Source organism: Cucurbita moschata, unplaced genomic scaffold (assembly GCF_002738365.1).
Source record: "Cucurbita moschata cultivar Rifu unplaced genomic scaffold, Cmos_1.0 Cmo_Scf00031, whole genome shotgun sequence".
Lineage (NCBI taxonomy): Eukaryota > Viridiplantae > Streptophyta > Magnoliopsida > Cucurbitales > Cucurbitaceae > Cucurbita > Cucurbita moschata.
The window spans coordinates 575,635-599,138 of record NW_019268547.1 but is presented as its reverse complement, the minus strand read 5'-3'; the positions used below and the strand labels follow the sequence as shown (position 1 = coordinate 599,138).

The 23,504-nt window shown below is 40.4% G+C and overlaps 4 protein-coding genes across 6 annotated transcripts; 3 read left to right on the top strand and 1 right to left on the bottom strand.

Moving 5' to 3' along the window:
- Positions 1 to 2,047: 2,047 nt before the first annotated feature.
- Positions 2,048 to 6,735, bottom strand: LOC111464694 (protein TOC75-3, chloroplastic-like). The gene is made up of 7 exons (XM_023108916.1): positions 5,503 to 6,735; positions 3,846 to 4,067; positions 3,645 to 3,752; positions 3,376 to 3,567; positions 3,059 to 3,307; positions 2,620 to 2,874; positions 2,048 to 2,530 (listed from the first exon to the last, which is right to left on the bottom strand). The coding sequence occupies exons 1-7, from the start codon at positions 6,652 to 6,654 to the stop codon at positions 2,291 to 2,293; spliced, it is 2,418 nt and encodes an 805-aa protein (XP_022964684.1). The 5' UTR covers positions 6,655 to 6,735; the 3' UTR covers positions 2,048 to 2,290.
- Positions 6,736 to 7,150: 415 nt separating this feature from the next.
- LOC111464695 (serine/arginine repetitive matrix protein 1-like) lies at positions 7,151 to 13,487 on the top strand. Of its 3 annotated transcripts, XM_023108918.1 has the most exons (9): positions 7,151 to 7,412; positions 7,742 to 7,831; positions 7,966 to 8,088; positions 9,345 to 9,512; positions 9,606 to 9,692; positions 9,830 to 9,939; positions 11,010 to 12,155; positions 12,787 to 12,927; positions 12,970 to 13,487. In XM_023108918.1, the coding sequence occupies exons 1-9, from the start codon at positions 7,392 to 7,394 to the stop codon at positions 13,310 to 13,312; spliced, it is 2,229 nt and encodes a 742-aa protein (XP_022964686.1). In that variant the 5' UTR covers positions 7,151 to 7,391; the 3' UTR covers positions 13,313 to 13,487. The 3 variants fall into 3 exon arrangements, with proteins under 3 accessions (XP_022964686.1, XP_022964685.1, XP_022964688.1); XM_023108917.1 differs by having other exon boundaries at positions 12,787 to 13,487; XM_023108920.1 differs by having other exon boundaries at positions 7,402 to 7,412; positions 7,742 to 7,866; positions 12,787 to 13,487.
- A 393-nt stretch (positions 13,488 to 13,880) lies between these two features.
- On the top strand, positions 13,881 to 16,287 carry LOC111464697 (pentatricopeptide repeat-containing protein At3g46790, chloroplastic). Its single transcript, XM_023108922.1, has one exon. The coding sequence runs from the start codon at positions 14,117 to 14,119 to the stop codon at positions 16,076 to 16,078; it is 1,962 nt and encodes a 653-aa protein (XP_022964690.1). The 5' UTR covers positions 13,881 to 14,116; the 3' UTR covers positions 16,079 to 16,287.
- Positions 16,288 to 18,690: 2,403 nt separating this feature from the next.
- Positions 18,691 to 23,214, top strand: LOC111464703 (methylsterol monooxygenase 2-2). The gene is made up of 7 exons (XM_023108930.1): positions 18,691 to 18,870; positions 20,277 to 20,414; positions 20,733 to 20,878; positions 21,460 to 21,579; positions 21,673 to 21,885; positions 21,973 to 22,053; positions 22,886 to 23,214. The coding sequence occupies exons 1-7, from the start codon at positions 18,841 to 18,843 to the stop codon at positions 22,944 to 22,946; spliced, it is 789 nt and encodes a 262-aa protein (XP_022964698.1). The 5' UTR covers positions 18,691 to 18,840; the 3' UTR covers positions 22,947 to 23,214.
- Positions 23,215 to 23,504: the final 290 nt, after the last annotated feature.

The window sequence follows — 23,504 nt, the reverse complement described above, 5'->3', positions numbered from 1 at the left end:
ATATTCCCCAAAAAGTGGATCCCGCTCTAATAGCTCCGAATAAATTAAATACATGCATTAAAATACGAAGGCTTCTTATTCCACAACAACGAAAGCACTTTTTCACTCTTTCATATACTAGGGGATTTCACTTGGAAAAGAAAATGTTCCATACTAATGGATTCGGTTCCATAACCATGGGTTCCAATGTACGAGATCTTGTAGCACTTACCAATGAGGCCCTATCGATTAGTATTATGCAGAAGAAATCAATTATAGACACTAATATAATTAGATCTGCTCTTCATAGACAAACTTGGGATTTGCGATCCCAGGTAAGATCGGTTCAGGATCATGGGATCCTTTTCTATCAGATAGGAAGGGCTGTTGCACAAAATGTACTTCTAAGTAATTGCTCCATAGATCCTATATCTATCTATATGAAGAAGAAATCATGTAACAAAGGGGGTTCTTATTTGTACAAATGGTACTTCGAACTTGGAACGAGCATGAAGAAATTAACGATACTTCTTTATCTTTTGAGTTGTTCTGCCGGATCGGTCGTTCAAGACCTTTGGTCTCTATCCGGACCCGATGAAAAAAATGGGATCACTTCTTATGGACTCGTTGAGAATGATTCTGATCTAGTTCATGGCCTATTAGAAGTAGAAGGCGCTCTGTTGGGATTGGGATCCTCACGGACAGAAAAAGATTGCAGTCGATTTGATAATGATCGAGTGACATTGCTTCTTCGGCCCGAACCCAGGAATCCCTTAGATATGATACAAAATGGATCTTGTTCTATCGTTGATCAGAGATTTCTCTATGAACAATACGAATCGGAGTTTGAAGAAGGGGAAGGAGAAGGAGTCCTCGACCCGCAACAGATAGAGGAGGATTTATTCAATCACATAGTTTGGGCTCCTAGAATATGGCGCCCTTGGGGCTTTCTATTTGATTGTATCGAAAGGCCCAATGAATTGGGATTTCCCTATTGGGCTAGGTCATTTCGGGGCAAGCGGATCATTTCTGATGAAGAGAATGTTTCGGAGTTCTTGTAGAGTGGAACCATGCAGTACCAGACACGAGATAGATCTTCAAACGATCAAGACTTTTTTCGAATAAGCCAATTCATTTGGGATCCTGCAGATCCACTGTTTTCGCATCGAGAATTCTTTGTAGACGAAGAGATGTCAAAGGGGCTGGTTACTTCCCAAACAGATAGTCATACATAAAAAAGTAGCTATCATGTGCTTTCCTGACGAAGCATAGAGTCCTACGGTTTCATCGACTAAAAAGGTTATCAAATGAATTGTAATAACACTTGAAATGACTGAAAAAGATATACGAGTTAATATATGCTCTAATGTTGAAAATATCATATAAAAATAAAAAATAAAAAAGGTCCCTCGATTCAATTATTTGAATTAATATCGGGGACAAATTAATTATATTATAGAACTTGTTTTATAATATAAAATAGCAGGCCGAGTTTTGAATTTTAACTGAATGAAGAGCATAACTCGAGTGGGTAAAACACTCATTATCATGTTATAAGTTAATAATTCGATTCTCTATTACAATTATTGAATCACATTGGTTGTGCCACTGCATAAGAGAAGAATATATAATCATTATCATATCATCTTATCATTTTCATAACCTTAGCCGGTAGTTTATCTTATAGCCACATATAATAACACAGAAGTTTAAGATTTAGTCTCGTAATTTTTTAAATGTGTCTAAAAGACCTCTAAACGTGTTTAGATCATTAATTTGTATGGAAATTTTGTGAACAAATAAAATTTAAACCTATTATTTGTGCTACGCTAAACTTTTTAAAGTGATAATTATGATTTTTTTCGTGTCTATTATGCTTCAAACCAATGACATTTTATTAAACGTTCAACGTCCATCAGATAATCATGAAGGTTCAATGACTCTGAAACCTGAACCTATTTACCGAGTGATATTAGTCCAATGGAGGGTTACGAGAATCTTCTTTGTATAGAAAAACTGCTTTCCCGAGTGAAAGAATAGTGAAACCCAAGTGAAAGAAGTCAGAACGTAGATTAAAAGCTATCCCGTCCCGATTTGTATTATTGTTCAAGCAGAGCATACACAATTTAACCCAAAGCAAAAAAAGTTAACCTAGCATGGATGATTTACTTTCATCTCTTTGAGCTATTTTTACCAGAATCAAAGAGGTAACAAAGTAAAAAAGATAAAAACTTGATTCCAACATTCTCATCCCACAACCTATAGGAACCAGCTATACTAACTAAAAATGGAATAAAAATTTTAAACTATCTCAAAACCTCTCCCCAAAACGGAAAAACAACGCCCCCGTGCCCGAGTTATTGTCGACAGCATACTCGACCCGAACAAGGCCTACCTTGACACCAGCACCATACGACGAACCATGCCCCATTCGCCTATATACCTCGGTCGGGTTTCCCTTCACATCCTTCGAACTTCCAAGATCGTTCCCGTGTTCAGCAAATGCATATACATGTGTGCCTTTAACCGGGACTCGTAGCTCAGCTGCAAGCTGAATGAAAGCAATAGGAGCTAGAAATTAGAATGCTCCAAATTCATGTTAAGAGTCGATTAACATTCTCGTGGACGTTCGAGATTTACCTCGAGGATGTTTCGTGCTGCACCGAGCTCACCCATATTGTAACCCCTCACAGAATAGGGTCCTCCAAGGGTAAAGGCATCATAACTTGGAAGGTCTCCTACACAGCCACCATAATGGCCATGGAGGACAAGCACAGGAGGAGGAGGTTTGCCAGCGCCTTCCTCGACCTGCTTCAGCTGTAAAAACCGTGTCAATGTAAGCTGGTGACGGTTGAAGAACGGAAATTTGCTGCCAACTCCGAGGCCTTGGTCTACCTGTAATATACACGAGGTATTCAACAATCAGCCACAGACAAAAGCTGTTCTACTCCCTTTTCGATGTCGATTAATCAGTGTTCTTTCTACCCATTATTAGTATGTAAACGACGCAAACAGTCGGTTCAACGAAACAATGAAAGGGTAACAAACACGACACGATGCAAATATTAAGGACTTGCACCTGAAATACGTTCCTCTCGCCAACTATAGAGCCATTGACAAATTTCGTATTATCCCGCGTTATGTTCGCTTGTAAAAATGCCATCCGATCGGTACCAGTCCCGCTCAGAGTCGTGGGTGGTCCATCGGCACTAATACCTCCACCAAGCAACGTCCTCTGACCATTCGAACAGATATTACTACTTTCGTCTCGTGTGATTACCTCCTCCATTACAAGCCCGTACGTAAATTTGCTTTGGCGGGTGAAATTCTATTCAACAAATGGCAACAACATTAGAAACATTGTTTCCAAAATATGCTACAAAACGAGATAAGCACCTCGGTAATATTAGCTTTAACACCGGCTCGATCGACCCATATCGGTGGAACTTCATCTGCCCCTGGTCCACCAGTGAAGACAGGACTCAGTTTTCGGCTGTTGAAGCAACTAACTCGAAGTGTTCGATTACGTGGGTTATAGACACCATCGAAATATGGATGCACGTACTCGAGCTTAAACGAAAGGTCATCCTGAGGAGATTTCATCAGAAGTGTTTGGGACAAATAGCCAGAAGCAGTGAAAGAGAAAACTAAACAATAATACTGACCTGGGGATTGAAAAAATTACTTGTTGTTATAGTACCAAGAATCGATCGATTCAACCCTTTGATATTTCGATGTTCGAAAGTAACCGTTCCACCGGGCTGCAGTGAAGCCTAAGAACACAAATCCCAGAAACATGTTCGATCGTAATTCGAATCTAAACGGTGGTAAAAGTAAAGAACATAGCATAACAAGGCATAACGTACCAAAGTGGGGCGTCCACCACGCCCAGGAACAATGCTCCATTCTGAACTGACTTCAGCGGTTTTTTGGTCGAGTTCTTTAAGTTTAATTTCGACGATAATCCCTCCTTCGCTCTTCTCGTCGGGTCGTGGATTCACTTCAATATTGGAAAACAAAGCAAGCGAGTTGATGTTCCTCAGAGCTTGCTTTCCTGCTTCTATGTTAAAAACATGGCCCGGACGAAGCTGTGACACGATTCAAAATTTTGAACACATAAGAATGCCTAGCCACCCAACGAAGTTACAATTGTGACTCTATGAGACCCTCCCGTTAACACCGTTACCTAAATGATAAATGATGATGTGACGTGCTTATCGGATATATATCGAACCATTTGAAACAATGAGATGAAGAACAATAGACAACTAAACAAAATAAATAGAGTGACGGTTTTAAAAAGGATTCGATATATATGCCACATTTTTTTTGTCCCATTTTCGATTTCCCTTCTATGTTGTGTTGAAACAATTAACGTTTCTACAATAGCATGTACGATAACTGTAATGGCACAAGCTCACCACTAACAGATATTGTCTTCTTTTGGTTTCAAGTTTTAAAACGTGTCTGCTAGGGAGAGGTTTCCACACCCTTATAAAGAATGTTTCGTTCTCCTCCCCAACCGATGTGACATCTCACAATCAACCCCCCTTTGAGGCCCAGCGTCCTCGCTGGCATTTGTTCCTTTCTCCAATCGATGTGGGACCCTCCAATCCATCCCCTTCGGGGCCCAGCGTTCTTGTTGACACAATGCCTCGTGTCCACCCCCTTCAGGACTCAGCCTTCTCGCTGGCACATCGCCTAGTGTTTTGTTCTCCTCCCCAACCGATGTGGGATCTCATAATCCATCCCCCTTTGGGTCCCAATGTCCTCGTTGACATTTGTTCCTTTCTCCAACCGATGTGAAACACCCCAATACACCCCCCTTTAGAGCCCAATATCCTTGCTGGCACACCGCCTTGTGTTCACCCCCTCCAGGGCTCGGCCTTCTCGCTAACACACCACCTCGTGTCCACCCCCTTCAAGGCTCAGCCTTCTCACTAGCACATCGCTCGGTGTTTTGCTCTCCTCCCCAATTGATGTGGGATCTCACAATCCACTCTCCTACAGGGCACAGCATCCTACCTAGCATTTGTTCCTTTCTCCAATCAATGTCAGACCTCCCAATCCACCCCCTTCGGGGCCCAGCGTCCTTGCTGGTACACTGCCTCATGTCCACTCTCACTTCAGGGCTCAGCCTTCTCACTGGCACATAGCCCGGTGTCTAGCTCTGATATCGTTTGTAACGGCCTAAGCCCACCACTAGCAGATATAATCCTCTTTGGGATTTCCCTTCCAAGCTTCCCCTCAAGGTTTTAAAACACGTCTACTAGGGAGAGGTTTTTACACCTTTATAACAAATGTTTCGTTCTCCTCCCCGACCGATATAGGATCTCACAATAACAGTGTTAACCCCGTCAACTACATATCGTCATAGTTAAGATAAGAAAAACACACATGAAACTCCTTAAAGTTTATGAACTAAATGGGGCCATAACCATCAAACTTTAGGATCAAAATTTTAATTGAACCAACAATTATTGAAACAATCAAACACCTAGTGAAGGTTATATAGGATTCTACCTGTTTGGGCAATTCCCTCCTCACCACAGGGAGTTGAGTGTTTCCCTCAACAACATTACCAAGCTTGTCTTGGAACTGAATCACCAGCTGAGTTATGTCCCCTTCCACCACCTCACAAACAACCTCTTTGGTATTCAAATTCCCGAAATTCACCACCTGAGCGCACGCATACCCTTCGTCGTGGTACCATTTCTGCACCGTGTCCCGAATCTTCTGCAAAAGCCTCGCACTCACCTTACCACGATCCCTCAACATCCTTAGCACCTCCCTCTCCACTGACTCTGGTAACAAACATGGCCTCGCCCTATCAATTCTCCTCTTGTATTCCCTCTCCTGGCTCCTAAAATACGCCATCTTCTCCTTATCCGTCATATCGGCATCCATTTCCATTGGCTTTGACTGCTTCATCAGACCAACATTGATACATCTAAACCTATTGGCGGACTGCCATGTACTTTCATTGAACGAAATTGTGATACCAAGAGTACCATCAGCGTTAGTTTTACCTTCTAAATCGACCTTCTCGAACATCCCACACGTCACGAGGTTTTCGAGCTCTTTCTGAAGCTGAGCTTTGGAGTATATCCCACCAGGTCTCAATGAAACCATCTCAAAGAACGAGTCCTCGGTGCCGACGGTGGTTTTCCTCCGGCGATCAAAGAACTGAATATCAGAAACCTTATATTTCTTAAACCCACTAAGCTTATTTAGCTGCACCACAATGTTGGCAGGCAAACCATGAGAATCCCATTCCCGAGTCTGTGGCTCGTCCGCCAATGCAGCAGGGGAAAAGAATCTCCTCCAAAACCCGCCGCTCTCGTCACCGCCTCCGCCACCGCCACCGCCTCCGCCACTCCCTCCACCAAAATTCCCATCCCCATTTCCGAGAAACGAGCAGAATTTGAGAACAAGGGTAACAGAGGACGACAGAGCAAGGGCTTTAACGATGGATTTGATGTGAGGTTTGGAAGGGTTGGATTGAACGGGTTGTGGGGTTTGCGAAGAGGAAGATTGATGGCATTTCAAGGTGGGGAAATGGGGGTTGTTAGAGACGGCGATTGAGGGCGGAATCCGGCGGCGGCGGCGGGAAGCCGGTGAGTTGGGGAAATTCGTGGCAGTGGGGAGATGGGTTTGCGCGGCGAGGGCTGGCATCTTGGATCGAGAGGCAAAAAGAAGGCGATAAGAAGAAATCGGAATTTTGATTTTGTTCTTCTGCTCAATTGTCTTCTGTTCTTGCTTCTCTTCTCTATATCAGCAATTTTTTTTTTAGTATTTTGTTTTTTTAAGGGCGACTTTTTCAACGTTTTTTATTATTCTAATACTAAATTATTAAAAACTTTAAATTAATAAAAATACTCTTTTTAATTTCAAAAAAATTTAAAAATATCTTTACAATAGTTATATTTATAAAAAAAAATTTAAAAATTGTTATAGACTACTCATAATTTTTTAATATTATTTTTAAAAGTTTATAACTAATCCTATTTTAAAATTTTAAAAAAATTAAGAAATTTCAAGTAAATTTTTTTAAATAATATATATTAATTAGTTTAAAAGTATTTAAGTATTTTTGAAATAAAAGTAAAATTTAATGATATTTTTAATAATTTAATTAAAATTTAAAAGTAGAAAGAACGAAAGAGCCCTAATTCCACGAGCTTGAACGAAGACGAAGATAAAACGGTACGAAATTCCTAATTGATGTCTCAATAAGTCGCTTGAATCATACTTCCCAGATTAATCCAGAGTTGAGTTCAGTCCAATTCGTTTGGCCTCTGACTCACCGGCTCTCTCTCGCCGTCGCTGCCACCGCCGGGGAGCGTTCGGAGCTTCTTCTCTCCCTCAGTTTCTCCCCAACCCATTGCTTACAACAACACAAACCCTGAAAAATGTCCGGCGGGTTTTTCCGGGTAAGGATCGAAATGAACTTATAACTTAGTTTTCAGCTCGTTTCTTGGTTCTTTGTTTAATCCCAAACGAATCAGCGCGTTTCTGAAGCCATGTGTTCTTGGCTGGGCGAGTGTTTAGGGGTTTGGGTCTTGATTGGACAAGTTCTTTTTAGTAGCTTTCATTATCATTGTGAAGTGAAGAACTTCCCAACTTATTGTTCTTGTTTATAAATTGTTCTTTGTCTTGTTAGATCAGAATTATCATTTCATAATTAATTTGTCTTTAATTGTGGATTTTTCCTGTATGTTCTTGGTATTTTCTTGAGATTTTTATGGACGTTTTTGACTAGGGTACGTCTACGGACCAAGACACTCGTTTTTCAAACAAGCAAGCAAAGCTGCTGAAGTCACAGAAGTTCCCTGCTGAACTAGACCAACTGGTTCGTCGTTTTCATCTTCAAATTATTATGTTGTGGTAATTGCAATTGAGTGAAATGTTAATCTGTACTGCTATGAATGTTAAACTATTTTAAGGGTTAATTAGTAATTCTTAAGCACGAGTGATGTGTCTTAGGTTGATACGACAAAGGTGAAGATGGACGTTATCAAGCCGTGGATTGCTACGAGGGCGACGGAGCTTCTTGGGTTTGAAGATGAAGTTCTTATTAACTTCATATATGGCCTTTTGGATAGCAAGGTAATAAAAAGATTTTTACTGTAGAATTGCAGGCAATTTGATTGCACAACTTTTTCGTATTCTTATTATTACTTGAGTTCGATAATTGCAATATGGGATATCAAACCATTAACCCTTAAGATGGTAATAAGTACGGAGCTATTAGATGATAAAAGTCCCACATTAGCTAATTTAGAGAATGATCATGGGTTTATAATCAAAGAATACTCTCTCTATTGATATGAGGCCTTTTGGGGAAGCCCAAAGCAAAGCCATGAGAGCTTATGCTCAAAGTGGATAATATCATACCATTGTGGAGAGTCGTGTTCATCTAACATGGTATCAGAGCCATGCCCTAAACTTGGTAGTGCCAATAGATGGGTAAATCCTCAAATGTCGAACAAAGGACTCCAAAAGAAAAAAGGAGTCGAGCCTCCTCGAAGGCATAGTAAAAAATGACTAAGACTCTAAAAGAAAAAGGAGTCGAGCCTCAATTAAAGGGAGACGTACTTTGTTTGAGGGGAGGTGTTGGATGATGAAAGTCCCACATCGGCTAATTTAGGTAATGATCATGGGTTTATAATCAAAGAATAATCTCTCAATTGATATGAGGCCTTTTAAGGAAGCCCAAAGCAAAGCCATGAGAGCTTTTGTTCAAAGTGGACAATATCATATCATTGTTGATCGAATATCTCAAGGAAAGAACACTTGTTTGAGATTCGAATCATTCCACAAACTAGATTGATCATGTCGAGCTTGAATGATTCTACATGCAAACTAAAGTACATAGAATTGCAAAGAAACTTAGCCATTACAAAGATGACATACATGGCTTGATATAGCCTCAAAATAAAAACCCTTAACCTTCTTGAGGCATTCCAAGAGTGGTAACTATATTTCATGACCATAATTAGTCACCATGTATATTTTATGGCTATAATTAACTACTGTGTAAATAAACCTTAAAATACATTAAATAAATACTATAACTCAAAATGATGATCCACTCAAAATTTTTAACAATGAAACATCTTTTGGTAATTTTGACAATATTTTCTTCACATCTTCCTTGAACTTTATGTTGCATGATTGATGTCTTGGTTCATATCATGTCGTTCCTTTCTGAGGCTATTGAATGGTGGTTCGGCTCAAGACATACTACACTAGTGGCATGTGGCAGATGAATTGAGGCTGTCCCAGTTTACTAAAATGCATACTCTATAGAAATGGTTTAAGCTGTACTGTTCAATTTGCATCAATTGACTGCTTTGGTACAGGAAGTGAATGGGAAGGAAGTTCAAATACAACTCACTGGGTTCATGGAAAAGAGTACTGTGAAGTTCATGAAAGAGCTTTGGACACTACTTCTAAGTGCCCAGACGAATGCCAGTGGTGTACCTCAACAATTTTTGGATGCCAAGGAAGAAGAAATTAGGAAGAAGAAGGTTTCTTGATTTCGTTAAGTTTTATTGTATGGCTAGTAGTTACGTGGATTGCTCGGTGTCTTTCAATTGATTAGTTCTCTTTGATTATTATAGGCAGAGACAGATTTTCTTGCAAATGAAATTCAGAAAAAGAGAGAGAAGGAAAATAAAGAAATGGAGGAGCAGAGATCAAAGAATATGGTAAGTTGTTTATTTATGTTGGAGTTGTAATTGATTGGAATTGGTTTTTGGTCATAACTTTTCTCTGTATTTCCTCTGGCATTCAGCTAGCTTCTGCAATTATTTGGGTTCATGTCCTTTACCTCGAACTACTGTAGGACGATGGGGCTGAAAAGGTGGCCAATTTTGTATTGGAGCCTACGTCAATGAATCGTCCAGAGGACGAGGAAGAGGCTGAAAAGAGTAATGGTGTTAGGGGAAGAAGCAGGTAATGACTTGTGATAAACTGATTTTCAGATTTAGTGTGATGCTTTATTTTTGTACCGTTTAAGATATGATGGAGAAGCATTTTTGTGAGATCCCGCGTCGGTTGGGGAGGAGAACGAAACATTCTTTATAAGGGTGTGGAAACCTCTCCCTAGCAGATGCGTTTTAAAACCTTGAGGGGAAGCTTAGAAGGAATTGCCCAAAAGAGGACAATATCTGCTAGCGGAGTTGTTACGAATGGTATTAGAGCCAGACATCAGGCATTGTGCCAGCAAGGATGCTGAGTTTCGAAGGGGGTAGACATCAGGTGGTGTGCCTGCAAGGACGTTGGGCCTCGAGAGAGGGGGGTGGGAGGTGGATTGTGAGATCCCCACATCGGTTGGCGAGGAGAACGAAATGTTCTTTATAAGGGTGTGGAAACCCCTCCCTAGAGACACATTTTAAAACCTTGAGGGGAAGTCCAAAAGGGAAAGCCCAAATAGGACATAAATCTTTGAATCATCATATTTGCTGTGATGTTAATGAAGGGTTCAGACTATTCCCCGTGTTTTTGGGTATAAAAGAGTCCAGTTGACCCTAAGCGTTGGGCTTGGGCTGTTACAAATGGTATCAGAACCAAACACCGGGCGGTATGCCAGTGAGGACTCTGAGCTTCGAAGGGGGCAGACATCGGGTGTTGTGCCAGTGAGGATGCTGGGCCCCGAAAGGGGATGGATTATGAGATCCCCCATTGGTTGGGGAGGAGAACGAAACATTTTTTATAAGGGTGTAGAAAGCTCTTCCTAGTAGACGCGTTTTAAAAACCTTGAGGGGAAGCCCGAAAGGGAAAGCCTAAAGATAACAATATCTGCTAGCGGTGTGCTTGGACGGTTACAATTTTTGTACCTTCAAATTACGACAAAGTTACATTCTTACTTATTTTATTGTCACTTCTAAATTTGAGTGATGCATATATTTATTTCTACAAGGGTAATAAATATGTTTTTTTTTTCTTAATAGAAGTATGTGTGGTTGTGGTGCTTTTCATAATCTCCTAGTTGTACTAATGCTTTTGTCCTATTTTCTTTTTAGTGATGGACACAAGTCAAGGAGTATGTCTCGATCACCTCAACGACTACGAGACTCCTTTTCACAAGAAAGATTATCTATTAGCCCACGTCGTAGGGACCATCGTGATTCATCCTCTCCTCGACATAGATCATCTGATTCAAGAAGGTCTAGATCTACTTCAAATCGTAAATCTCTTTCTCCAGTAGTGCATCAGTTGCGGTCTCCTTCTCAACATAGTTCACCATCTCCTCATTGTAGATCACCACATCAACTATCTTCGTCTGGGCAACGTCGATCATCGTCACCTGCACAACGAAGGTCACCATCACTTGATAAGCATAATAGATCACCATCACCATCTGAGCATTGCAGGTCACTATCACCAATTAGACACAGTCGTTTACCTTCACCTGCTCGACATCGTAGATCACAATCTCCTGAATGGCATCGTAGATCACCATCTCCTGAATGGCGTCGTAGATCACCATCACCAAAATGGAGTTGTAGGTCACCGTCACCAAGACAACGTCGTAGGTCTCCATCTCCAAGACGACGTCGTAGGTCTCCATCACCAAGACGACATCGTAGGTCTCCATCACCAAGACGACGTCGTAGGTCTCCATCGCCAAGACGACGTCGTAGGTCTCCATCACCAAGACGACGTCGTAGGTCTCCATCACCAAGACGGCGTCACAGGTCTCCATCACCTGTACGACGCCGAAGGTCACCAACTCCTATACGACGTCGAAGGTCACCAACTCCTGTACGACGTCGATGGTCACCATCTCCAATACGAAGTCGAAGGTCACCATCGTCGCCGCGTCATTACAGGTCACCATCTCCACACCGTCGCAAATCACCTTCCCTTGTGCGTCGTCATAGATCGCCATCTCCAGCACACTACCGGAGATCGCCCTCACCTATTAAACACCACCCATCTCGTTCTCCAGGGCAACGCTCTATGTCACCTTCATCCTCACCAATACAGAAATTTGATAGGCCATCACCACATCCTCTAGAACGTAGATCTCCATCATCTCCAGCACGTCTCAAGAGATCAAGCCTTTCTCAACATAGATCCATTTCACCATATGATCAGAATTATTCATCAAAGGAGCGGGGAAACCGATCGCCTGTCAAAGTAAAATCTCCCAGGGTCAGAACCAGGTACTTCTCTTTTCCTGTATTAAGCTTGCATCCTGTGTGATGGTTTCTACCTACTTAGCTGCATGTTATTAATCTGTTGATCAAAACTGCTAGATGGTAAGAGTACTAGCCATCTATAGAACAGTAAATCTGCAGGCTGCTGTTGAAACTTTTTAGTTCTTGAATTTGTGAATTAATTTAACTTGATCTTTAGTGAAGCATCTAAAGAAAATTAGTTTGGATTCTTTTACTATTTGTTTGGCTCATATGATTGTGATTTGCTTTGCTGATGGGTTTTTTGTGATGTCCCACGTTGGTTGGGGAGGAGAACAAACCACCATTTATAAGGGTGTGGAAACCTTCCCCTAGCAGACGTGTTTTAAAGCCTTGAGGGGAAGCCCGAAAGGAAAAGCCCAAAGAGGACAATATTTGCTAACGGTGGATCTGGGTCGTTACAGTTTTATTCATCTGTTTTATGATAAGTTCACTCACCTGGAGTGTTAGTTTATGGACTTGCCCCTGATTCTTTGGAATTTAGAAAGAAATATCAGGAACTAAGGATCCTCGTAGAAGGGTATTCTGTTATTTTAATCGTTTATACGTGAAATTACAGGCCTGTTACTCTTGTTTTTGTTTTATATTTATTTTATAGTGATGAAAGAAGCTACTCACGCCGAGGTAAAGCCAAGGAAACTGAGGCTCGGACTGTCGAAAATAATAAGGGTAGGAAAAGACACAGAAGATCAGACAGGAGTGACACTTCTTCGGAGAGAAGACACAGAAGATTAGACAGGCGTGACACTTATTCGGAGAGAAGACACAGAAGATCAGACAGGCGCGTCACTTCTTCGGAAGACAGCTATGATAGTGAATTGGAGAGGAAGGAGGCCAGGAGAAGGAAGGAGGAGGAGGAGGAGAGGAGGTGTTGGAAGGAGAAGAAGCGACAAAGACGTGAAGAGCATGGACGTAAAAAGGGAAAGCGGCGTGCTGAGAAGACGAAAGCTAAGACTCTCAGTGATGATTGCTCGGACGATGGTCGAGCTGTAAGGGAAGTGTGTCGTCCGAGTGATGGTGCGTATGAGGCCGAGCAGAGAAGGTTAGAGGTCGAGTTGAGGAATAAGGCACTGGAAGCATTCATTGCAAGGAAAGGGAGAAGGCATAATAAATCTTCAGAATAGTCTTTTCCTTCCACATAAGAGCTCTTGATAAATGGTGATTTCTTTGATGTTCATTTGAATGCAAACTCAACACAGATCTTTCTCCTTGCCTTTCTTGAGCTTGTTTTGGAGTTCTTTTAGAATGGCAGCCTTACCTTAGCTACTTAGAGAAAATCGTATCGAATCTTTAGCTCAATGTTGCATAGACGTTTAAAAAGTTAAGTACACTAACTAAACAGACGAACGAGAACAAAACCTAAAATTTAACTTAATTTACGTTTGTAATTAGGATTTGGTAACGGTATCTCCACATTTTGATCGATAGGGAGAGGACCCAAGAGCGGATTTCTCACTAACAGGGAGACAAGAGACGACTTTCAATAAGTGTTAGGGATGAGACGCCTACGAAAGGACTGAAATTTTTGTCGGCATACCAGACATGTCCAGATGTCCATTAGGTTTGAGTTTTTATTACATAATTTAAAAATGAATGAAATATAAAAAATAAAAAATAAAAATCTATTTGTTGTATTTATAATTTTTAAAAAATATCTATGGGTATCTTACAAGCCTTGAAGAAATATCTATTATCTAATGTTTTGAAGGTGCCCAATTTCCAGACGGTCGACATGTCGTTCGCGTCGGAATTTGGAATAGCCTGTGGCATGAAGCCGAAGCATAACGAGAAGGACGCGGACATCTGGAAGGGTCAAAATCCCAAGAGCAACGACGGCTCAACTACGGAGCTTCCATTCAAATTCCCCATGGGATGATTGAAATTTCAAAGCCTTTCACGGAAACATAATTCTGTTCAATCCTTCCGTGATGTGGGCGCTTCGGACCCCCCAATATACCCAATACCCACCTTTGTCCCGCCGCCATTCTTCCGCTCATTCCCCTTCAAAACCCTCAATCTGCTCCGTCTCCTTAAACTCTTCAACCGCTGCAAATTCCAATAAAAATCAGTTGATTCAATCGCTGTGCAAACAGGGCAATCTAAAACAAGCCCTTTTGCTCCTCTCCCATGAATCCAATCCTACCCAACGGACGTGGGAGCTTTTAATCCTCTCCGCCGCTCGCCGGAACTCTCTTTCCGATGGCCTTGACGTCCATCGACGCCTCGTCGATGGGGGATTTGACCAAGATCCTTTCCTGGCCACCAAGCTTATCAATATGTTTTCCGAATTGGAATCTGTTGACAATGTACGTAAGGTGTTCGACAAAACGCGTAAGAGAACTATATTTGTTTGGAATGCGTTGTTTAGAGCTCTTGCGTTGGCGGGTCATGGAAAAGACGTACTGGAATTGTATGCCCAGATGAATATGATGGGAGTTCCTTCTGATAGGTTTACTTATACTTATTTGCTCAAAGCCTGTGCTGCTTCAGAGTGTTTGGTTTCATTTCTCCAGAAGGGTAAGGAAATTCATGCGCATATCTTGAGACATGGGTATGAAGCTCATGTTCATGCAATGACTACTCTGGTGGATATGTACGCAAGGTTTGGGTGTGTTTCTTATGCAGGTGCTGTGTTTGATGAAATGCCTGTGAGAAATGTGGTTTCTTGGAGTGCTATGATTGCGTGCTATGCAAAGAATGGGAAGCCATACGAAGCTTTGGAACTCTTTCGTGAGATGATGCTCAATACCCACGATACCGTGCCGAATTCCGTGACGATGGTCAGCGTACTCCAATCCTGTGCTGCTCTTTCTGCTCTGGAGCAAGGGAAGCTTATCCACGCTTACATTCTTAGGAGGGGTCTTGATTCAATCTTGCCAGTTATAAGTGCTCTTGTGACCATGTATGCAAGATGTGGTAAGCTTGAGTTAGGCCAACTAGTTTTTGACTTTATGCATAAGAGAGATGTTGTCATATGGAATTCCTTGATTTCGAGTTATGGAGTACACGGATATGGAAGAAAAGCAATCGAAATTTTCGAAGAGATGGTTGATCATGGAGTCTCACCCAGTTACATATCATTTGTAAGTGTTTTAGGTGCTTGCAGCCATGCCGGGCTTGTTGAAGAGGGGAAGGAGTTGTTTGAATCCATGGCAAAGAAACATGGTATACAGCCTGGTGAGGAGCACTATGCTTGTATGGTTGATCTTCTTGGGCGTGCGAATCGATTGGACGAAGCAGCCAAGATTGTAGAGGATCTGCGTATTGAACCAGGGCCAAAAGTATGGGGCTCTCTTCTTGGTGCCTGTAGGATTCATTGTCATGTCGAGCTAGCTGAACGAGCAAGCAAAAGGCTTTTCGAGCTCGAACCTACGAATGCCGGGAATTATGTACTCCTAGCCGATGTTTATGCAGAAGCTAACATGTGGGATGAGGTAAAGAGAGTTAGAAAACTACTTGATTCCCGCGAACTACGAAAGGTCCCGGGTAGAAGTTGGATCGAAGTACGAAGGAAGATCTATTCATTTACATCTGTTGATGAGTTTTATCCACAGGCAGAGCAGCTCCATGCCCTGTTAATGAATTTGTCAAATGAGATGAAGCAAAGAGGGTATACCCCACATACTAAAGTGGTGCTGTATGATCTTGATGAGGAAGAAAAGGAAAGGATTGTGTTGGGTCATAGCGAAAAGCTCGCAGTTGCTTTTGGACTCATCAATACAAGCAAGGGGGACACCATAAGGATATCTAAGAACTTGAGGTTATGTGAAGACTGCCATTCTTTCACAAAATTCATTTCGAAGTTTGCTGATATCGAGATTATGGTTCGAGATGTGAATCGCTTCCACCATTTCAAGGACGGAGTTTGCTCGTGTGGAGATTATTGGTAGGTTGTATACTTGCAAATCCTTGCCTTATTATTTGTTTTTGCTAGTACCATTATGATAATCACAGGTGATGCAACAGTTCTATTGGGCAGCTACATAGACATAGTTGAACACTTTCACACACCTTGAAAATTGATTTCTTGAGGCCTGTAGTTTTATTGAGACGTCCTCTAGAGAAAATGCAAAAGAAAATGCATCATTTTGATGTGAAATTGAACCTCCCTTGGGGAAAAGCCTTCTATTTCTGTTCAATGACCCGACCTCCCTCTGCTCTTTCACCATCTGGGCTACCTTTCCTGCCTATGCTATTCTCCCCCAGTGCAGGCCTACCACGTTTCGCGCCTGTGGTGTTTTTCCCATACGATCTTTACCAGTAGTGTCATCCTCCCCGTTGACTGTATGGGCAGATTGTCCTTCGCTGTTGTGTTCTGTTAGGCTATGAATTATAGGAATAAATGTAGTTGAATGAGACAGGAGGCGGGTGCTCTAAAATTACTTTCAATCTCTTGGGCTAAAAAGAAAAAAGAATTTCCATATCAGTTTTAGGGACACCCTTCCCTTCTTTGGAGTTATCCTTCTTCGACGACTCCCTCTATTTTCATTCTGGTCACGGCACATATAGAGAATAGTACGATTCCTCCTAGAGAGACACCTTTGCGAAACCTTCCCCGCCATAGGAGAAATCAAACCTCAAACTCCATTAATGTATGACTTATTTAAGGCGTCCTAGTAAACTAAAGCATGCATTTTTTTCAACCAACTTTTACTTGAATATTGAATTAAACCAAAAGGTTAGTGTCCTAGGAATTGGGATAATCTTGTAATTGTAACTTTTGGTTCTGAGTTAAAAGATAGTCTTAGTTGCTAGTTGGATTTAGTTGTTACTTGGCTTTGGTTCTTGGATTAGGCTGTGTTCTGTTATTTGCTTTTAATGAATAGGTATAGTCTCTTGTATTTTGGTAATGAAAGAAGACAATGTAATCTCCTCGATTTTAGGCTATATCGATGTGAGAAAAACCCTGTCCTCGAACAAGTTGGTGGGTAAGAATAAGCGCGAGTTTGAAATGACTTTCAAGTACTCAAAAGTTGTTTGTAAGTCGTTCAAAAGTCATCCCAAATAAATCTTATGAGACAAGGTTTCTTTTCTGAAGATCTTCCGATCTGGTTCCTCCTTTTGGAGGATTGGTTTCTTTTATGAAAATCTTTTGATCGGCTTCCTCCTTTTGGTGGATTGATTTCTGTTTTGAAAATCTTTCGATTAGGTTCATCCTTTTGGAGGATTGGTTTCTTTTTTGAAGATCTTTCTATCACCTCTTCCATTGGATTGATTTCTTTTCTGAAGATCTTTCGATCAGCTTCCTCCTTTTGGAGGATTGGTTACAAATGGTCGCTCAAGATCTTTTTGTTATAAAATCGACCGAAGATGCCAAAAGGGATTTAGAGAAAAAGACGATGGCATTCAATATTTGTCTTCAAATGAAGTATACTATTCTATCTCCATTACCCTATCGAGTACGTTTAATGAGAACGAATCATTTTTTGTGCTTTGAAGTCTCATTTGAAGAATCGTCTTCTTTGTTAAATTACAATTTGAGGCTCGTGTTGTGTGAGTCTCGTTGAACTTTTCTTCAATTTATTATCGGTTTGGTTCTTAAGTTTTTTTATATGTTTGGTATTTTTACATATTTTTGAATATTTGTATATAAAATTGGAAGTTTAAGATTCTATTAGATAGAAAATTCAATTTTATACTCAATTAATTTATTAAACGGAATCTTATAAATATAATGGTATATTATATTATGTGAATTATTTTCAAAGATTAATTTTATTACTTATGTAGTTGTAATATTATGTGAATTTATTAAACTATTCCAAAGTTTTAGGGAAAAAGCACCATGTTCATATACTATACCACTATTATGTAACGTCATACCATATTTTTATTTCATTTTAACAAATTTTTAATAAGAATAGTTTTTTTAAACAATTTTAAAATTCGTGGCAAGAATAAAAATTAAAAAAATCGGTACATCATAGATTCGGTTTAACCTAATAATTACAATTAGCTTTATTACATAATAATTATAATAATAGCTAAATGAATTTATGATTTACATTAAGCACAATTAAAGATATTCACACCTTTTTCAAAATTTACCATTATAATCTCATAAAGTTTGGAAATTAATTTCATGAATTTTTTTTTCTTTTTTAAAAAGTTTTTAACTACGAAAAATAACATAAATTTATTAATATTATTCATTGTAATAATTTATATAATTTTTTTTTGTTAATATTCTTCCACTTTTTAAAAAAAAAATTAAAAAAAATATATATTTAGCTTTAAAAAAATATTTATAAAATTTAAAAAATAACATTAATCTTTTTTTACGGGATAAAAACGTACCTCATAAATTATCAATAAGCATTTTTATGTTATTTTAAAAATTTTATGAGTATTTTTGAAATACGGTTTTTTATTTTATTTTATTTTTAAGTTGAAATGTATTTTTTAAAATTTTTATAAAAGTTTAAGAATATTAATGAGAATTTTGATATAAAGGATATTTTTGAAATATTGGGTATTTTTTGGAAAAAGTTTTAAGAGCGGTGGCTTGGGAGCCTGCAACGTGCTCAAACATGGACGGAGAGGGAGGGGGAGAGAGAGAGCACATGGAAATGGAAGAAAAAGGCAAATTGAGATTTACATATATTGTAAACCATAAACCTTCAGATTCTATTGCTTTCTCTTCCCTCCATTCATGGCTGAGCTTCTTGAATCTGCCTGGCGGGTATTGCTTTCTCTTCCTCTCTTCTTTATCTTCTTCTTTCCGTCTTAGATTTGTTCTTCATTTTCTGAACTTCTGTTCGCTGTCAAACTGGTTTTTGATGTCGTAGTGTTGCTCTTTTGAATTTTACTCTTCTACTTGTTACATTGCCCTAATTTTGGGGTTTTTTTGTGTGGTGAAATTCATCTTCTACTGTTGATTTGAATTAGGATCTTGATGTTTAGAGCTAATGGCTTCCATGTCTGTGGCGCTCTGATGGAGTTACGGATGCCATTTTTTCAGAATTTTGTTTTGTTTTCCGTTTGGAGTGAATTTTGGTTTGTTCTTTTTTTGAAATGTGAGGGTTTTTGTGAGATCACACGGGTGGTGAGGGGAAGGAAACATTTCTTACAAGGCGTAAAAATCTCTCCATATTAGACATGCTTTAAAACTTTGAGGGGAAGCACTGCAAGGGAAAGCCTAAATAGGAGAATATTTGCTAGCGGGCTGTGTGCCAGCGAGGACGCTGGACATCAAAGGGGTAGATTGTGAAATCACACATCAGTTGTAGAGGGGAGCGAAACATTCGTTATAAGGGTGTGGAAATCTCTCCCTAGCAGACGTGTTTTAAATTCTTGAGAGGAAGCCTAAAAGGGAAAACCCAAATATGACAATATTTGTTAGTGGTGAGCTTGAACAGTTACAAATGGTATCAGAGCCAGACACTGGGCGGTGTGCTAGGGAGGACGATGGACCCCCAAGGAGGTGAATTGCAAGATTGAAAATCTCTCCCTAGTAGACACGTTTTAAAACCGTGAGGGGAAGCCTAGAAGGAAAAACCCAAATAGGACAATATTTCCTAGCGATGGGCTTGAACTATTACAAATGGTATCAGAGCGAGACATCAAGCGGTGTGCCAACGAGGACGCTAGGCCTCCAAGGAGGTGGATTCTGAGATCACACATCGGTTAGAGGGGGGAACGAAACATTCTTTATAAGGGTGTGGAAATCTCTCCCTAGCAGACGTGTTTCCAGAAGAGAAATCCCAAATAGAACAGTATTTGCTAGTGGTGGGCTTAAACCGTTACAAATGGTATTAGAGCCAGACACCGGGCGGTGTGCCAGCAAAGATGCTAGGTCCGCAAGGGGGTGGATTGTGAGATCGGTTGGAGAAGGGAACAAAAGATTTCTTATAAGGATGTGGAAATCTCTCCCTTAGTAGACACACTTTAAAACCTTGAGGGGAAGCACCAAAAGGGAAAACTCAAATAAGACAACACAACATTGCTAGCGGTGGGTTTGAACTCTTACCGTTTCCATTTACTTTTTCTTTTTGACAACATGGGCTCGCTGGAATGTAGAATTACGCTATGGTTCTTTATACATCTTGTACTTCTTTTCATGAATTTTCTTTTCCTCCCATGATGCAGTATCTGATCACAAACTTCAGTGATTTTCAACTAGCTTGTATTGGAAGCTTTATAATCCATGAAAGCGTGTTCTTCTTATCTGGGCTTCCCTTTGTTTTTCTGGAAAGAGCAGGGTGGCTAAGCAAGTACAAGATCCAGGTTTGCCTTCTTGCTTCACTAGAAATCTTCACAAGTTCTTATGGATGCTTGATCAATATTTGATATTTGAATAAGATTTACCTTTGTTTGTGATTAATGTATGATTATGAACTAGATTAGAAATAATTAGTGCTTTAAGCTCTATTTCTCATTGATTATTCTTTCTATCAAGAAGAATGATATGATATGAAAAGAAAAGAAAATCACTGCTTCTTGAGCTGATACTTGTGGATGCAGGCAAAGAACCTATCAATGGAGTTTTATCGCTCGAGTAATTAACTCGACTAATTATGGGTTAATTTTTTCTGCTTTATTCAGGCTAAGAATAATAGTCCTGCTGCTCAAGGAAAATGTATTTCGCGCCTACTGCTTTATCACTTTGGTGTAAATCTGCCCGTTATGATCGTTTCGTATCCGGTGTTCAAACGTATGGGCATGAGAAGCACTCTTCCATTGCCATCCTGGTATCTTCAGGTTCTTTATGTTCTAAAGCATATATTTTAGGAGTCTTATCTAGCTGGGTTTAGTTTATGTTTTTTTTTTTCGTGCAATCTCATATTGATTGGAGAGGAGAACGAAACATTCTTTATAAGGGTGTGGAAACCTCTCTCTAGTTGACGCATTTTAAAACAAAGAGGACAATATCTGCTAGCGATGGGCTTGGGCCGTTACATCCCCACATCGGTTGGGGAGGAGAACGGAATATTCTTTATAAGGATGTGGAAACCTCTCCCTAGTAGACGCGTTTTAAAACCTTGAGGGGAAGTTCAAAAGGGAAAGCCCAAAGAAGACAATATCTACTAGTAGTTGGCTTGGGCTGTTACAACCCTACATCAGTTGGGGAGGAGAACGAAACATTCTTTATAAGGGTGTGGAAACCTCTTCCTAGACGCGTTTTAAAACCTTGAAGGGAAGCCCGGAAGGTAAAGTCCAAAGAGGACAATATGTGCTAGCGGGGTGGGCTCGGACCGTTACATTTTCCTTATCTTGGGTTATATCATTACCTTTTCAAGAATTTAATTTGGTTTGCGTTTCATTCATGTAGGAAAGTCGTTTTCGGCCAGATAATATTTTACTTTATTGTGGAGGATTTTGTTTTCTACTGGGGGCATAGAATTTTACACACCAAATGGCTGTACAAGAACGTCCACAGCGTGCATCACGAGTAAGCGAGATTTACGAATGAAAATTCATGGATATGCTGCCTTCTTCCATGATAAAATCGTCTTAGGCTGTCTTATCGTTCTTATATGTGCAGATACGCTACCCCTTTTGGACTAACATCAGAATATGCTCACCCTGCCGAGATCCTGTTCCTCGGATTCGCAACCATTGTCGGTCCTGCTCTTACCGGTCCCCATCTAATGACTCTGTGGTTATGGATGGTACTTCGAGTGCTAGAGACGGTCGAGGCTCATTGTGGTTACGATTTTCCTTGGAGCCCTTCAAACTTCATACCTTTGTATGGGGGGTGAGTTGATTTGGCTTTGTAATGTCTTAAAGGAATACTTTGCTCTTTATCTGTTGTTCCTGAATCAGCTTTGCTCTTTCTCCACAGTGCTTACTTTCATGATTATCATCACCGGCTGCTTTATACAAAATCTGGCAACTACTCGTCGACGTTCACTTACATGGACTGGTAAGTTCGGGTCCGAAAAAGGTTGAATCGTTTATTACGTTATTGGTTTGAGCTTCATAGCATTAAAACCCGCTTTGTGGAACATTGATTTACCATTCATTCAATAGTTTCACGACTATTTCCTCGACGGTTGATCTGTGTAGTAAGTGTCGGTAAGCAAGGGGGTTGTTTGAATAATAGCTAGATGACGATGGTTGAGTTACGAATGCACGCCACATTCTTTGGTCACTTTTTCTCCTATCCTTTGATACTATTGATGACCAATCAAACTCTGGAAAAAAACGGAGCGTTGCTTCAACGCTCCCCAAGGCTACCGAGCCCTCATTACGGGGAGGGTAAAGAGCTTCCAACGGCCTTTCATTCCTTTGTTTCATCGTGGCACACCCCACACACAAACACCACCCGGCTTAGGGGGACTAGAAAACGCCCTTCAGTTTACCCCCATCCCTTGCCGCCTTCCATAACAAGCCCTTGAGCTTCCTTTGCGCTACCGTCTTACCTGAAACTTGAGCATCTTGTATTTCATCAAAATTGGGGATCCCCTTAACCGTTCTTTTTTAGACAAAGGGCTTGATTTTTATCGGGTTAGCGTCGAGGAAGAGTACACCAACTAGTTGGCTATGTAAAAAGAGAGTGGGCTACCGAGAACACGAAGCTTGCTCTCTACTCGATCATCTGAATGGCTAACATGGAACTTTCATATGGGAAAGTCATATTTATATGCATTTCACGTTTTTGCATGTTCATGTTCATGGATTATCAATCATTTCTATGCATGGAAATAGCAGAAAAACACCGTCGATAATAACGTTTCGGCTTCTTTGATCGGCAGGATATTTGGAACCGATAAGGGTTTCAGAAATTTGGAAGCTATAAAAAAGGCGGAAAGTTGATGAGACGAAAGAGAACGAGCTGAGGAAAACGTCGGGTACGTTCGAAAAGGTTTAGTTCTTCTATATCATTACCCTTTCTTGTGTGCCATGATGTGTTTTGTGTTTGTTTTGTTGCTTAAAATGGCTGTATTCTGAAGCTAATGTTGATCTTCTACTATGGAATTTGGCTGTCATCTTCTTGTGGTTCAGTTAAAACTCCGTGTTCTTCTACCAATTCGCTTTCCATGTTTCTTTATGGATTTGTGTTGTGAAAAAGGTTTGAAGCTCATGTGTTAATGTCAAAAAGGAAAACTTAGAAGTTTATGGCATTGAGGAAATCGGGTCTTTAAAATGTTCGTAAGTGAATCGATTTGGACCATCTGTCTAACGGTCCAAGCTCACTACTAACAAATTGTTTGTTTTGACTCGTTACGTATTACACAGGGACCAACCCCACCATTAGCAGATATTGTCCGTTTTGACTCGTTATGTAGTGGTTTTCGCACTTTAATAAGGAATGTGTTTCATTCCCTTCTCCAACCGACGTGAGATCTCACAATCCACCCCCCCCCCCCCCCC

Coding starts and splice junctions, on each gene's coding strand:
- LOC111464697 (XM_023108922.1), top strand. CDS start 14,117: ATGTGGGCGCTTCGGACCCCCCAATATACCCAATACCCACCTTTGTCC.
- LOC111464695 (XM_023108917.1), top strand. CDS start 7,392: ATGTCCGGCGGGTTTTTCCGG. Junction 8,089..9,344: donor ATGGCCTTTTGGATAGCAAG/GTAATAAAAAGA, acceptor GCTTTGGTACAG/GAAGTGAATGGGAAGGAAGT. Junction 9,693..9,829: donor AGCAGAGATCAAAGAATATG/GTAAGTTGTTTA, acceptor GAACTACTGTAG/GACGATGGGGCTGAAAAGGT.
- LOC111464694 (XM_023108916.1), bottom strand. CDS start 6,654: ATGCCAGCCCTCGCCGCGCAAACCCATCTCCCCACTGCCACGAATTTC. Junction 3,308..3,375: donor TTAAAGCTAATATTACCGAG/GTGCTTATCTCG, acceptor TTTGTTGAATAG/AATTTCACCCGCCAAAGCAA. Junction 2,531..2,619: donor CAGCACGAAACATCCTCGAG/GTAAATCTCGAA, acceptor GCTTTCATTCAG/CTTGCAGCTGAGCTACGAGT.
- LOC111464703 (XM_023108930.1), top strand. CDS start 18,841: ATGGCTGAGCTTCTTGAATCTGCCTGGCGG. Junction 18,871..20,276: donor TTCTTGAATCTGCCTGGCGG/GTATTGCTTTCT, acceptor CCCATGATGCAG/TATCTGATCACAAACTTCAG. Junction 21,580..21,672: donor GTCCACAGCGTGCATCACGA/GTAAGCGAGATT, acceptor TTATATGTGCAG/ATACGCTACCCCTTTTGGAC.